Consider the following 15,328-nt stretch of genomic DNA (forward strand, 5'->3'; position numbering starts at 1 on the left):
ATACTCGTCGATCGAGAAATTCGCGCGTTTGATAAAGCGCGAGACTAACAATGCTCGTTGGAGTTCACCGACGACGATTAAGATGTCCAAAGTGAAATAGATTTATCTCTACCGAACATTTGCTATGTAGGGTAAAATATATAACAACTCGATTTGCACTATTTCTAATTATTCGCGTAATGAACAACTATCGCAAAAACCACGCATTACCTCATCCGACAAAGAGACTCGATGAAAGGGATGACACGGAAGTGCCAAGGGAAAAGTCGCGAGAATTTATTTAACCGCTGTTACAAAAATCTTACACAACTGCGAGCGATCCGCACAACGAGTTAACAGCCATTTAGATAATAAACTGTACATTTCGCGCTAAATGATAGTCGCGATCTCCGCGGTTCCCTCGCGCATCGTTACCGTTGTCTGGAGGATGAAAGAGGGTCGAGTCTCCGCGCATTAGAAAAATATCAAGGGCAATATTTCTTCCCTGAAAGCGTTGTTCGTCGCGCCTTTAGTAACCGAGAGAGAACGAGACCTCTGGAGAAAGAAGTCGGAACGGGTGAAAAGAAAAATGCGATAAGTAAGGTCCTGTTGCGCTCTCCCTCTCTCTCTCTCTCTCTCTCTCTCTCTATGATATCCAGAATCCATAACACAAGTTAAGAAGAACAGCCTGCAACGGCCAAGTTTGAAAGTTCGGAAAGTTAACACAATCCAGGACTCCGGAGTTTTGACTGTTTCGTCGCAAAATGATGGATCTTGGAAAATCACGCTGAGAAATACTTGTTGCGAACATCTTTAGAAACCTATTAGGTATAGGTGACAATGTAATGTCTTTTGCTTGGAAGAACTAATTAAAAACTGTAAATATGTTTTCCTTTTTTATAAGAAAATTATTTTCTGCTGTGTTACATAAAAGATATATTTAATTTAAGATAATTATATCGTACATGATAAATAAAGATACGCAAATTAGAGAGCTGAGATTAATGGAAAATTACAGCTAATATTTCCTATGACTCTGTCAGCGAATATCAGTAACGTGATTAATTTGTGATACTAAATGAGATCATACTGAAATTAATTATTCGTATATTTTCGGTTTGTAGATTGGAAATATTATCTTCAGATTTCACATATTGCACATCGATTATGTATCAAGTTGCACGCGGTTCAGAGATAGCCATTAATAAAAATATACTACGGTAAAAATATATACGTAAATTATTTGCGGAAACAATGGTTCCATATTACAGAAAAATATTTGCATTGATGTTAATATTTATGACGTATACATTTCGGTATTTTATTTCTATTTTTAACAGCATTATCAGATGTTTTAAAAATTTATATTCTTTACATATTTATTTTTTCATACTGAAAAAAATTAAATCCTTCGAACCAATACCTGGTATTACCAATTCTGATATCACCAGTTGTATTAGCAGAAATTGTATAACACTAAAAATGTCCAAAAAAACAGCAACAGTTTCACGATAACAATTGATAACAGAAATTATTTCGATTCATAAAAATTCATAATTCACCAAGAATACTCGCGACAGAAGTTCTCGGCTATTTCAGTATTATATTTTTTCTCACTCGGAGAAAATCCTCAAATTTCCCATAAATTACTATAATTTCCCAACTCTAAAAAAATACAAAGACTGGGTTAGCGTAGAATTCCATCCCGATTACGTCCATATCAGAGAGACGAGTCACAATTTACGGTCGACCCGCGACTCGGGAACGAGCGCATTTGCTTTCCATCGACGTACAGGGAAAGAGAGAGGGAAACACACTTTTCACACCCTCGCTCGAAACACCATAAAGCGTGGCTAGGCGGGAAGGTCGAGCGAAGTCAAGTTGGGTTAGGTTAGCGTCGTGAATGACGAAGGAGGGTCGCGTTTCGCCCCGATAAAGTTTGTTCGATCGGCCGTTAGTCTTCTTCTTATGGCCTCTTTGCTGTGACAAGCTTTAAACTATACGTTCATATACTAAAGTTCACGAACGTTGCTCGTCAACAACCTTCGAGCATTTTGCAACAAAAAAAAAAAAAAAAAAAATACGAGACTTCTCGAAGACAAAAAAGAGATATGTATGGAGACGTAGAAACTTTCTTACAAAAAAAACACACCTTCAATTAGATTTAACGCGTCCATTAGCCCTTTAAATTCTTCTTTTTACCTACATCTTAAATTTATGCTAATTATGCATAAATATATTATTCTCAAAAAGACTTGACTCACGGATCACGACTCCACAATGTGGAACCGCGCGGCGTTACACACACGTGTGCGGTTCGTGTCTTTTCCCGTGGACTTGGAGGTCGGGCACGTTGTGCCGGAAAGCGTGCAACGGCCGCGGACGAGCGTTTAACTTTGTTCCGAAGTTCTCCAAGGTCGTGCCGGCGCGGCGCGGTGCGCCCGTTGTAGGTCGGTGCCACTGGAGTAAAGCAGCGAGAGAGAATTTCCCGAGGCCGCGTCATAAATCTCTATCTGCTGCCTGGGGGTAAATGTTCGCGGGATAGACTTTGGCGACGATTGTAATTTCGCGCCACCGGGATGTTGTCTCATCCCCACGTGTATGCGAACACGTGTGAGTGTCCGTGTACCTGTACCGCCGAGAGCGCTAAAGATTTATTTGGCCCCACTTTCTTTTCTCTCGCGCATGAACGAGGAGGAGCGATGCTTATTGCTTCAGCGGTTGTGGCTTTCGGTAAATAAATTTACTATCGATGTGACGTAAACGCGGAAGAATATTTTCATTTATCAACCTCTTTTTATTAACTTCTTTAAAAGTCCTTTTAAAAAAAAAGCTGCTGTAAAAAAAAAAAAGAAAATTTCTCTGTGACTTTTTTTTCATATAGTACATACTTAACTAATACATTTGTTAATCGTACATTTTTAGTTAGACATTACTTTAGAAAAGTGTTACTATACACAAAGTATTCACATCCGCAGGAAATATTCTCTTACGTGAATTTGCATACATTTTAATATTACTATAGGATTAAGCTGTAACCTCGAAGTGATACATGATTAGCAGCAAGACGGTCAATTTTGTGCCAAAGTGTGACGCAAAAATGGATTAACGAAGTGAGACTTGTGAATAATTCACTTGTAGCCGGCAAATCAACCTCCACAAACAGAGCGAGCGATTATTTCTAGTTGCACGGCACAAGGCGAACTCTCATAATCCAATTTTATGTGGCAAAAAATCGATCGACCCATGCCTGACCTAAACTCCGCGTTTAATCATTTTCTATCGGTTCTACAGCTTGATCCGCCTACAAAGTATTATTTAGCCGTTAAATTGTTGCGGTATAGAAGAAACGTCGAAAACAAAACTCCCCGGGGGATTACTTGACAACGAGCACTTAGCTGCTCATTCGTACGGCAGCCATAAAAACGACCGTTTGAACTTTCCGCACGCACTGCCGATCTGCATAACCGCGGGAAAACCGGCACGAATACCTTTTATACGTTACGTTAAGCGCCGTGTTTGCTTTTCGCGATACGAAATAAACGATCGCGCGCGTTTACCAAGCATTCATACGTCAATATTTAGAACGAATTGTCGTCCGTACGATTTACCGCTGTTTGTACGCTATTTATACGCGCTATTTATTATTTATACAATGGAAATTTGCGATTCGCGGCGCTAATTGACGCTCGTCGCTGTTGCAACATTCAAGCGGTCAACCGCTAATCGTTTGTACATCTTGCACGAGATTAATTTATATATCTTCATGTGAAATAGTTCTCTCTCTGCTTCCTTCTCTCTCACTCTCTCTCTCTCTCTCTCTCTCTCTCTCTCTCTCTCTCTCTCTCTCTTTCCGTGTTTATGTCCACAATAGAGATCGACATTAAAATAAACGATCTCTTACAATATCCTAAAATGAAGTCACCTAGTTTTACCGTGTAATAATAGTAAATTAATAATGAAATACCAATAATTTCATCAATACTTAACGAATGATTGAAACTGCTATCTTGTAGAATTAATTAATTGGACAATTAAATGGATTATTTACGAAAACTGACGAGGAAGAAAATTAAGCTTTTGAATTATTACTTCGATTAAAATACTTGCAGTGAGTTGAAAATATGTCTCAAGTGTGTAGTAAACTTTAATGATAAAATTCACGACGATGATTTTAGTGTAATCCGGGCAAAACGATACCAGCGCGGTACCATCGACAATGGAAACAACAATGGTTGTCATTTCTATTACAATAGACACGCTGTGCGCGCTTCTGTTCTAACAATTCCATTATCTCTGCGCGAAAGCCTCCGCCAGGGCGAGGCTTTATTATGCCTATCAGAAAATTTAGATCGTTTATTTAATGGGATATAAATAGTCGAGCGCGGCCTATTAACAAAATACGGAGTATTTCGCGCGGAACAATAGCTTTGCGAAGTCATTTGGCCGTTCACGCGACGACTGCAATTATACGTTTCGTTATAATGGTGCCACAAGTAAGCAATTTAATGCTTAACGTTATGCAATTAAAATTAAAAATGGATCCCATAATATCACAGACGTCGATTTCATTAAAATTTTTTTAACCCGCCCATGCGTTTCAGCGATGCGTGTAACATGCTCCATTGTACACGATAATAATTTTATCCTTTTTTTTTCGTAGCCACAATTATTGCAAGACGTGAAAAAAGGGAAACCGTTCTTTTAAATAATTTATCAAGCATTTAATTGAAAAGTCTAATTTTGCTCGTGGATCTTAAATTAATAGGTCAGGATTAATTCACAGATTAATATAATATACCTTACTACACGGATTAATGAAGTTCATTATGATCGCGCGAGGACGCGACCCTTAAGTTCTTACTATTAATTTAAGTAATTGTGCCTCTCTTTTCAGGGAAATGCCTACATCTAAGTGGTCTCACGCCCGAACCATTGACTGCGGACGACGATTACAAGCTTTTACGACTCGGCATCGGCTTTACAAATATGGTAGCACGTGCGACGAAAGGCAGCGCAGATCTCACGAGAAAGGAAATTAAAGAAGGTTAGTATGCCGAACGTTTTTAGTATGTTCGAAACGAGCGATGAGATAATTACGAAATCTCGGACGAAAATAATTATTGCATAAGCCGATATCGCCCCGACATAATTTATAGGAAAATTAATTTGAACTTTGTATTACATTCACGTGCGTTATACAATATTTTATCATAATATTTATATTTTATTATGTAAAAAACCGAAAGACATATCCGATTAATATTATACTTATGAATTTAAGCTTTATATATATAGTTCCGACATAATAGAGATTTGAGATGTGCTGAAGTTATTTTTGCAATGATAAATTATATATATGGTTTGAATTGTTTTTTTTTTTTTTTTTTTTCCATTAATTCTCGATCTTCTTTTTAAAACAGTTTGTTTAAAATTTGCAATTTAGAACATTAACGTGTATCATTGCTTTCCTTTTTTATTTCCATTAAAACCCGACTCTAAATGACACGGCCAACTTTGCATTGGGCTAATGTTGGCGTTCACACCTATCACTTTCCTTTTCTTTTTGTCTCCATTGAAAAAAAGAGAAACATGACATAGGTATCTACAATTTACGAATTTTGGACAATACTATTTAATTGAAGCTTTCAAAAAAACTTTCAAAAGGTCTTCTAAAAAGCAAGGAAACAATGACTTAAAACAATGACTTGTTAGAATTGTAATATTTTATGTCTATTGAAATAATGCATAACAAATTCAAGGACAAATGTTCGTAACATCAAGCATAAGGATAGTGCGACGATTATCAAGAAGTAATTTTCTTTAAAATATGTTAAACACAAAAATCTAAGAGACATATTTTTTTCTATCAATTTCAGATTTAAGCGTTAAACAATTTCTCAAAACTAATTTTGATATTTAATTTCTATCAATTATCAGTGAAATGATAAAATGTACAGAAAAATGTTTTTAAATAAAACATTAATATTTTTTTATGTATATATTTCATGACTGTACATTTATAGATTTAAAAAAAATCTAAGATATTTTCTCTCATTCCCTTATTATTATTAAATTATGAGAAGTTATTTCACATTTTAAATTTGAGATTAGATTATCGTTATAAAGAAAGAATACGTGTCTCTTAGACATTAGTGTTTGATGACATACAAGAAAAATCGAATCAATATCGGACTCTGTTATGACAGCTCTTTATTTTAGTTTATCAAATATTCTAAAAATAGAAAATAACCGAGACACGTTTACAAACACATCCTACGAATCGAGCAGCAGAATGTGTTGCTGATCGTCTTAAAACAACCGAGAAAGCTAATGAAATGTGAGAAAAGTTGAAAAAAGCAACGTAGCTCGCGAACTGTAAGTGAACCACTCAAACGTTACCACTTTTCTCAATTGTTGAATATTCTCAATTGTGATAGGTCGGTCTGCTTAAGCCCAATGGTGTTCCACGTTCTAACAATGGAATTGGCAAACTACAGAATCCATAGATCCTACCTAACCATGACACAGCGTTTTCTTTGTTGTTTCGCTTAGGTAGTAGTCCTTCGAAGGTCTTAGGTAGTAGCTCCACTGTCCTCAAAAATTAGTACGGCTTCGACTGTGAAACTATAAACTTCGTTTTCAGCAGTCATGTGCTGATCTTCGGAAAAAATATAGGTATGCGATCGTAGTAGGAAAAATACGGATTAAAGAAATGATCGCGAGATAAGTACACGTACGTGATCCATGTAAGTCCAGAGTGAGTTATCGAAATCGTAAAGGAGTGTTTTCATTTAACGATGCAATGTGTGCTCACGACGTAAACTTTGGACTCAAGTTTATTTATTCGTGCTCACACGTCGTCTGCCCTTCGTTCGGAGTACATTCTTGCTCCGAATATATATCTCAAGTACGTGAAACAGAATCTCATCGAATGCACTGAATTCTAAATAAACAAAAGCGCTTGAAGAATTTTCATCTTACGGAATTTATGCCAAAAAAGACGTTATGCATCGTTACGCGTCATACGGTCACGTGTTTTCTGTGATGTGCGCGCATCAAAGGCAGGAGCTTACATAATGCACAAGAAAGTGACACTCAATCAAAGCGAATTAACAATTTTCCCTGGGCTTTCTACAACAAGCTACAATCTAAGCTTCAAATCGTAAGAAACTGACCGATCGAAAAGAATAATCGACTATGATTGGTCGCAATAGTGAGAAAGCTCACTAGATTGCTTACGTAATTGCCTTATGGCTCTACTGTGATTGGTCGATTCGCTTGCGCCTTACGTTTTTTGTGCTCTATCTTTATTCCTCGCGTTCGGGGGGGGAGAAACAACCGCCTCTTATTAACGCCACGCCGAATTCAATAGACGCCGTTACGTGTCACGCGAGTAGAGAAACTTTCAGCGATGCAGGCTCGTTTTACTCCCATAAAAACGAGCATAAAATACTGCCCGTATCTAGATTAACTTTAACCTCTTAAGGCGATACTCGTAGTCAATTCTCATTACAAGTTCATTTTAAGCGGCGTCTACGATGAAATTTTAAAACGTAAATGTTCAACTTTAAGCTCTAAATTGTTGAATCGCAATCGAATGTGAGAAAAGTAATCGACTAATAAATAATATCTTTGAATGCCAATAGAACCCTCTAATTGGTTTATGACATTTTAAAACAGTATTTAAGTCTTGAATATAAGAAACTGATGTTACTCTTCATCTTTTTCTAATCGTTAAAATTAGAAAAGCATCAAAAGTTAAACCAAAATTATTAAAATTACATCGATAGAGCCGAGCACATGATGGAGTTATTGTGTGTACAGGATGTTTCACAACGACACCTTGCAAACGGGTTTGGAACTTTAAACTGATTTTTTCCTTCACAGAAGGTGGACATTGTGTTTTTTTTTTCAACGATCGTTTCGTTAAATGAATTCACTTGTCTTAAACAAAATCCGTGTTTAACTCCGCGATATCAGTGTAAAAAAACAAAAAACAAGAACAGTGGAAGAACGGCGTACATGAAGATAAAAGTAAATATAACAATGCTAATGAGATAAAAGCCGGTTGCATCAACAGGTTAGGGCCAAGCGAACCGTGCGAACGACTCCATGCTTCTTTCCGGAATACATCCCTGCTGACTGATCGCTTTTTCCACGCGCGCGTCGCGTATAAGGAAAAATTGTCCGATTTGCCTCGGAATTCTCGAAAATTTGGCGGAACGGCTCGAACATTAGCAATATTAGCATGCGTCGCATGCGGTCTTGCCGAAATCTACCTCGATCGCTCGATCGATCTCTTTCGAAGGGCCATCGATACTTTCGACACCCACTGTCGGAGCAGGGTACCTAGCCGAAAAAAGATCAACCGGCGCGGCGCCATTTGTGACAATCGCAAACGGCGAAAAGAGAAGCGCAAGCTCGTGGATCGTGATCGAAGGATGCTCACCGTATCGTGTTCCTCGATCATTCGCATGCCGGCGGTCCTTCTCGACGGATCTTGCGGGCCATCTCATCGCGTCGACGCACTCACGCTCGAAGGAAGCGTGTCTCACCTCTTCCATCCCACCCAACAGTCCCGAAACGCGTTTTTTAACGGGCCGATCACTCGCACATAGCATAGCGGCCATGCGACTAACGCGACGCGGGAAGCGACAGTACTGCCAACTTCACCGGCTGCTCGCTTTCGCTCGCTCCGCTCGCTCTTATAAAGCCATATCGCAACACGCGCATCGCCCTGCCGAAAGCGGTGTAGACCCCTCCATCCGAAAATGTCGCCCTACCGATGGACTTTGATTTGCTTATCGCTACAGAGACGCACGGATTAGAGATCCTAGAACCACAGGACTGTGTAAAATATAGATATTTATTTTTTTTTCTACTTATACTCTCTAAATCTCGTTAGAGTGAAATTTCACTTCGAAAGATTTGGAAAATTTGAAAAAGAGCGTCGTATTATATTTATTAGAAGCGGGTAAGACCAGTAATAGCCAATAAACTATCTCACTGGCGATGTTAAAATGCTCTGTCTCTCCTTTTTCCGCGGCAAGTTCGTCCGTTGGAGCATCGAGCGTCAAGTCCCACTGAAATAAAGTAGCCGATAAATTAATGACGCCGGAAGTATAAAAACGGAGTAGAGGTCGAACACTTTGCTCACCGCTTCAAACGAGATTAGTCGATTGCATGGTCACGCATTTTACTATCACACGGACGCATCCCTCTAAAGTCGAGGGAAAAAGACAATTGAATTATAAAAATCATTTTTACATCACGAAAAGTAAAACTCAGATAACAGAAATCTAAATCGAGATGTAAGATGTCGATCTGAAAAGCATTTTGTGAGAACCTTGCAAAAGATTTCTAAGATTCATTCCCATCAATATAGATTAATTTCGATCTGTTTATTTTTTATTTATTCTTTTCTAATTCTTAGAATTAGAAGATCAAAAATAAGTGAAACTTAAATTAAAGTTATTATATGTTCATAAGAATTAAATTTCTTTTTTTTTTATATAGTTAGACTTAACCAGACGATAATGTAAATTATCACTAAACTAATGATAAAGTTATTACTACAAAACTATCAGTCCATTAAGTAACCGTAGCTAGTAAAACACAACTTTTATGTTATCATCAAATTAAGTTTAATCCACAAGTTAATCAGAAAATAAAAAATCAGACTTTAAAGACGTTTTATATCTCGACTTTATATCGTCTGTAAACACTCGTTGACCAATGCCTGGCTCACATTAATATTCGCTAACATGACGCGTCTTTTGCATAAATATTTAAATAAATTTTGTATAAATTTTTGCCCCTCCCCTCCTCGCATACTGAAATTTGGACTATTAATACGTTCTGTTACGATCAGTCAAAATTGATGAGAATACGAAAATGTTTTAATTAGACTTTTGAGTAATTGCATAATTCGGGAACGTCTTAACTTCTATAATTGAAACAATTACAGCCGTACTTGCGTCGATTACATCGTGCAGAAATTGTTTCGTTTCCTTTACGTTATTCGCGATTGTTACGTCTTTCGTAATAAGAAATCTATTTTTAATTATTATTACTGGGTACTTTTTTTTATTAAGTGCTTCGCGATAATTTCTCTCTCATTTACAAAAATATGTAGAATGAATGAATTGCATGGTATAAATAGCATTCACGAATGAATGCGAGGATAAAGAGGAGCAAGGTGTAATCTGTAATCAATGACTTTATGTAATAATGTCTATATTTATAAGTTAGGGTAATTATAGCCAAGCGTAAATGTATTGCCTGTGCTATAAAATTTGAATTTAATTGAATTTACTTTAAATTTTTTAAAATATATTAGAATTTTTTAAAAATATTGAAAAAGGAAAGAAAACAGGCGCTATATTTATTTATGTTAATCGATCATCACTTTATAATTAATTCCTTTTCTTTCTTTGGTTAATTATACATCAAATATATGTTTATTATATTAATTATTGTTTTTTATTTTGTAGGTAGTCACATTCTGCTCGAGAAATTACGAAAGTATAAGCCAAAAATTGCAGTATTCAACGGCAAACTGATATACGAAGTATTCTCGGGAAAGAAGGAATTTGGATTTGGCAGACAACCGAACCTCGTCGACGGCACTAATACGGTAAAATAGCTAACATTTTTCTTCATGCTCTTGCACTGAAAAAATATTCTGCGTAACACAGAATTCAAAAATTCCTCGAGAAAAACTATTTAAAGGAATTCTAAAATATTTCAACGTTTCACACGTCTTTACGATACCTGCTTTTTGTGTTGCCCAGAATATTACAACTTTCTTTCTCTTGCTTTCGATGAATATCAAACGTATACTTTTCTCATTTTAAGTTCCAAACTCTAGTTTAGTCACAGAAAATAGATCTCTGATATAATTTCAGCGAGAGTACACAGTGTGAGAATGTTGTGTAGATCTCGAATTGAACACGTTGCTACAAATAAACAGAGAGGTCACTTTCGCTCATATTTTGGCTGTATCATTTGAACTCAACGAGATTATTATTATATTTTTAACATAATCGTCTAGGCAAAATCCTCATTTCTCAATGTTATGTATTGCAGTACATGTGGGTTATGCCCTCAAGCAGCGCGAGGTGTGCTCAACTACCACGTGCTGCTGATAAGGTGCCATATTACGCTGCTCTGAAGAAGTTCCGTGATTACCTAAACGGTACGATCTCGCACTTGGACGAATCAGACATCGTATTCGCCGACTCAAAGCTCAAGAAGAAGGATCACGAAGCGATCGAGGACAAGAAGCCAGTGTTTACCGACGATTTGCCCGACGGTGAGAGCCGAATCACGGAGATCAACGGCATGGGAATTAAGCAGGAGACGGGCGTGATACCTGGCAAGAAGAAACGCGGAAGACCGAAAAAGATAAAAAATCCAGAGGATCAACCACCGCCGGATCCTGAGAAGTTGGACGCAAACGGCGAGGTGATTAAAAAACGCCGCGGTCGTCCGAAAAAGATCCATCAGCAGCAAAAGCAAATGGAGCGGGAGAATCGTGAGAGAGAGCAGCAACAGCAACAGCATCAGGTGATGGGCCACTTGAACGACGGATACAGTAACGTGTCGAATTGCTTTTCGCCACCACTGATGTCACCTCCAAAGTTCCAGCATATGGCTCCGTACGCGCCGACGATGAATGACGGCTTCTTCGGGCAGGGCATGAACGACAATAGCCCGTACAATATGAGCGCGAAGCAAAGCCCTGTGCATCTACAGCAGCATTATAGTCAGAGTCCCAAGTCCATGTCGCTGTCGTTCACGCACTCGGACTTATCGTCCGAAATCAATACTGCAATCTCGTCGGAGAACAATCTCGAGCCGTCGCCTCTGACGTCGCCTAGCGTCGAGCATCCAGACTTCGAACCGCCCACCAGTATGTCGCAGCAAAACATGGGCAATGACCATCGTCAGTATAATCCGGCTGGAGGGCCCGATCCGGCGGGTCACCATGGCAGTCCTGGCACGCCGTCCCATAACAGCTACGCCAACTACATGGGTTACCACGAGCAGCCACCAGACGCTCATAATCCGCATCCGCATCAGACGACATCGACGCCTCTCAGCCAAACCGCCGAGGAACACTCTCATCATTCGCATCCAACGCCGCCGCATCCACACACGCCCACTCATACGTCCATGTCGCCGCATCATCCGCACGAGCAATACGGCATCAAGAGGAACGCCGGTCAGGACGTGGCGTCTAAGAGTCTGAGCGACCTAGAATCTCTCGTGGACCAAATCCCGAGTATAGCCGATGGCGGGAGCCAACGTCTGCAGCATTCGCATCCGGGTATGCCGGGCGACGATAGCTTGGCGGAGAAGATGGACGCTCACCATCAGTCCTACATGTCCGGTTTCGGCGGGATGCCGGCTGGACCAGCTGGAATGACCAATTATAGCCCACCGTTGCCTCCAGGTAGCGGAATCTATCCAGCCTCGCTGCATCACTCTCCCACTGACGCCGGCTATGGAGGTTTATACGCTATGAACAGCCGTCATCATCAAGACTCTCAGCAACAGCAGCAGCAGCAACAACATCAACAACAGCAGCAGCAGCAACAACAGCAGCACAGCAAGTCCTACACGGTGGAAAATCTCGCGTCCAGTAACTACACTCCTAGCATGAATCACGGACACCCCGGCAACTCTTATCCTAACATCATAACCGGCCACTACCCCGTGCCGATGGGCTCGACCAATGGCTATCTATTCGGAGGCCTCGAATCAAGCTTGATACAGCGTACGTACGGAATTGGTGGGATGAGCGGTATGAGTAGCATGCACCCATCCGCCGCCCTCGGCCATCCGATGGCAGCGAATCCGTACCCGTACAATGGCTCGTACTCAAGCTCGTTCGATGCTTACCCAGCCCCACCGACAGGCATACACGCGCCCAGCGCCAATTACCCCGGCTACGTCGGCACGGCTGGAGCGGCGTCCAGTAGCACCACCACGCCGCCGTCCTACCTCGCACCGTCGCACCATAGACCACCGGTCGACCTCTCCTCCTACGACGGTGTATGATAATCGATGTGAGATACCGTTCGCCGACCCACCACCAGCCCCCGATGATCCTATCTCTTTCTCTCTCTCCATCCCATCCCATCCTCTCCTGCCGATCGCCTCCTGTGCGCGCGCGCGCGCGCGAGCGACGCACGTATCCGCCGCGTTTATCTTTTCTACGTATTTTTACACACGTCTTTTAAGACACGGCTCTCAACGTGTCGGGGTCGCACCGTCGCGCGTCGTCCACCCCGAATCGCCGTTCCTTCATCCTCGTCATTTTCTCTCTTTAAATCGCTCTCCGCGATATCACCTCGCGCGAGATGCAATCCGCGCGCAATCTTTCGCTCTTTCTCGATCCATCTGTCGCACTTATGATACTCTCTCTCTCTCTCTCTCTCTCTCTCTCTATTTCCTCTTTTACACTCTCCTTTGCTCAAGCCAGTTCTACGTACAAAACACCCCAGAATTGGCGGAAAATGGATATACCTACTGCACATTTTCCCCTCACCGAGACAACATCGAGACTCTGATAGCAATAATAAACTATTATCCGAATTATTATTAGATAGTATATCATGCATTTTGTTTCAGATGGGTACTACTTAAAGAATCTGAAGCTTAGTAAGCTTCCTAAGACATTGAAACCACGATTTGAAACATTGTGTGAAAATGAAGATGTTCTCCCTAGCAAAAGTATTTAGCGTAAGATGAAAAGGAACGTAAGTCGAATGTAAAGTGGGAGAAGGGTAAACAAACGTACTCTAAGGAGTATAATGGAAGAAGCACTTTAACGCTTCTTTACGTTTCATTGTTTCAATCTATGCTCCTAGAAACGTTTGCTCACACCTCTATCACACTCTCTTTTATATTCCTACGCTCCTTTTACGCTTTATTTTCACCAGGGCATGCATGTCTATATTGCGTCAATTTTGGGGCAGTCTGTCGGTCTTTCATTTCAACATCTCTCCACTCTTTCTCCCTGCATCCCACTTATATGTACTTTGTCGCCATATCTCTCTCATACTATATTTTTTTGTATCACGCTCTCGATGTGATTATACCGTGAGTAATTATGGGCGCGCGGCTCGGGAACGGGAAAACCATTCGTATGAAACGCGACTAGCGCACGCAACGAACGAGAATTGTAAGGGTAGATCAGGTTCGCCGATCGCGTTCTGTACCGATCCGATCGCTAAAATACACTTACACGGGCACGCATTCTGATAACCATAACGATAAATGACCTTAATACCGAACAGATCACGATTACGAATTCGGCCGACGCAGCCAAGGTCGGCCAAACATGTAATTACACTATTCTTCTTATTCCTATATCGATTAGGAAATATCGATCACACTGATTGCTGCTACCAGCATATCTACGAGCTTTAACCGAAACCATGTTTCCACACTTTCGTATTTCGAACGACATTCGATATTGCAAATGGCGTATATAGATGGGTATATATTCTAATTCGCAATTGTTATCTTCGAAAGTCAATAAGAAACGACGCATTATAAAGTAAAACACCAAGTCCGAAATATTACCAATTATATCGAAACAATTAGTATAATTTCGATGAATTCAAGCACTTGGATGCGCACTGGAGATAATTTACATATTTTATTTTTAATTAACGGTTGTGAGAGATTGTGCGAAAGATATTGTACAATGATTGACTTTTCACTTAAATTTTCTCTTATTTATAAATGATATTATGACGTTAACATTACTATGTGTAATGCCATTTTATATAAAGTATATATTATATAATATATAATATATTATATAATATATATTTTATCATATTGTTGTATTTATATAATATCAGTTTGTTTGTATGATATTATGTATTTTATACATCACAAAAATGACATGTTGTATGATAGAGAGTATAATATTATTTATTAAGAATAACGAGAGTGCAATAAGAGTTATATTGTGATAATGTTATAAAATGACTTTTCAGTGTCTATCAGAAAAAGAATTGATCGAATTTATACCGATTTCGTTTCGACAAAAAACGCGCTACGATTGTACGATTAGAATAATAGTATCAATCATTTACTTATCGTTTATGTATCGCATTGCGCCTTAATACCATTAGCCTGTTGTAATGTTATTACTGTGTTGCGTATTTGATTAATTAACACGACAAATGCTACACTTTATGTGACGTGCGCAATTTCATGTCACCGGAATTGCTATCTTAATTTCTCCAAGAAATCAATGATTTGCTTCGTTTTATGACTTTACGTGATATAAGACACACGTAATATTGTTTTTTATAAGCGATAT

The 15,328-nt window shown here is 39.5% G+C and overlaps 1 protein-coding gene across 1 annotated transcript in view; it reads left to right on the forward strand.

The window, feature by feature from the left end:
- Window positions 1–13,541, forward strand: part of Tdg (Thymine DNA glycosylase) — a 110,101-nt gene extending 96,560 nt beyond the window's left edge. Inside the window, exons 7-9 of the mRNA XM_018547665.1 lie at window positions 4,877–5,026; window positions 10,476–10,618; window positions 11,071–13,541. Of these exons, the coding sequence (XP_018403167.1) occupies window positions 4,877–5,026; window positions 10,476–10,618; window positions 11,071–13,047 (2,270 nt within the window). The 3' untranslated portion in view covers window positions 13,048–13,541. The remainder of the gene's footprint in view (window positions 1–4,876; window positions 5,027–10,475; window positions 10,619–11,070) is intronic.
- The last annotated feature ends 1,787 nt before the right edge of the window (window positions 13,542–15,328 follow it).

This window comes from Cyphomyrmex costatus, unplaced genomic scaffold (genome assembly GCF_001594065.2).
Source record: "Cyphomyrmex costatus isolate MS0001 unplaced genomic scaffold, Ccosl1.0 scaffold67, whole genome shotgun sequence".
NCBI lineage: Eukaryota > Metazoa > Arthropoda > Insecta > Hymenoptera > Formicidae > Cyphomyrmex > Cyphomyrmex costatus.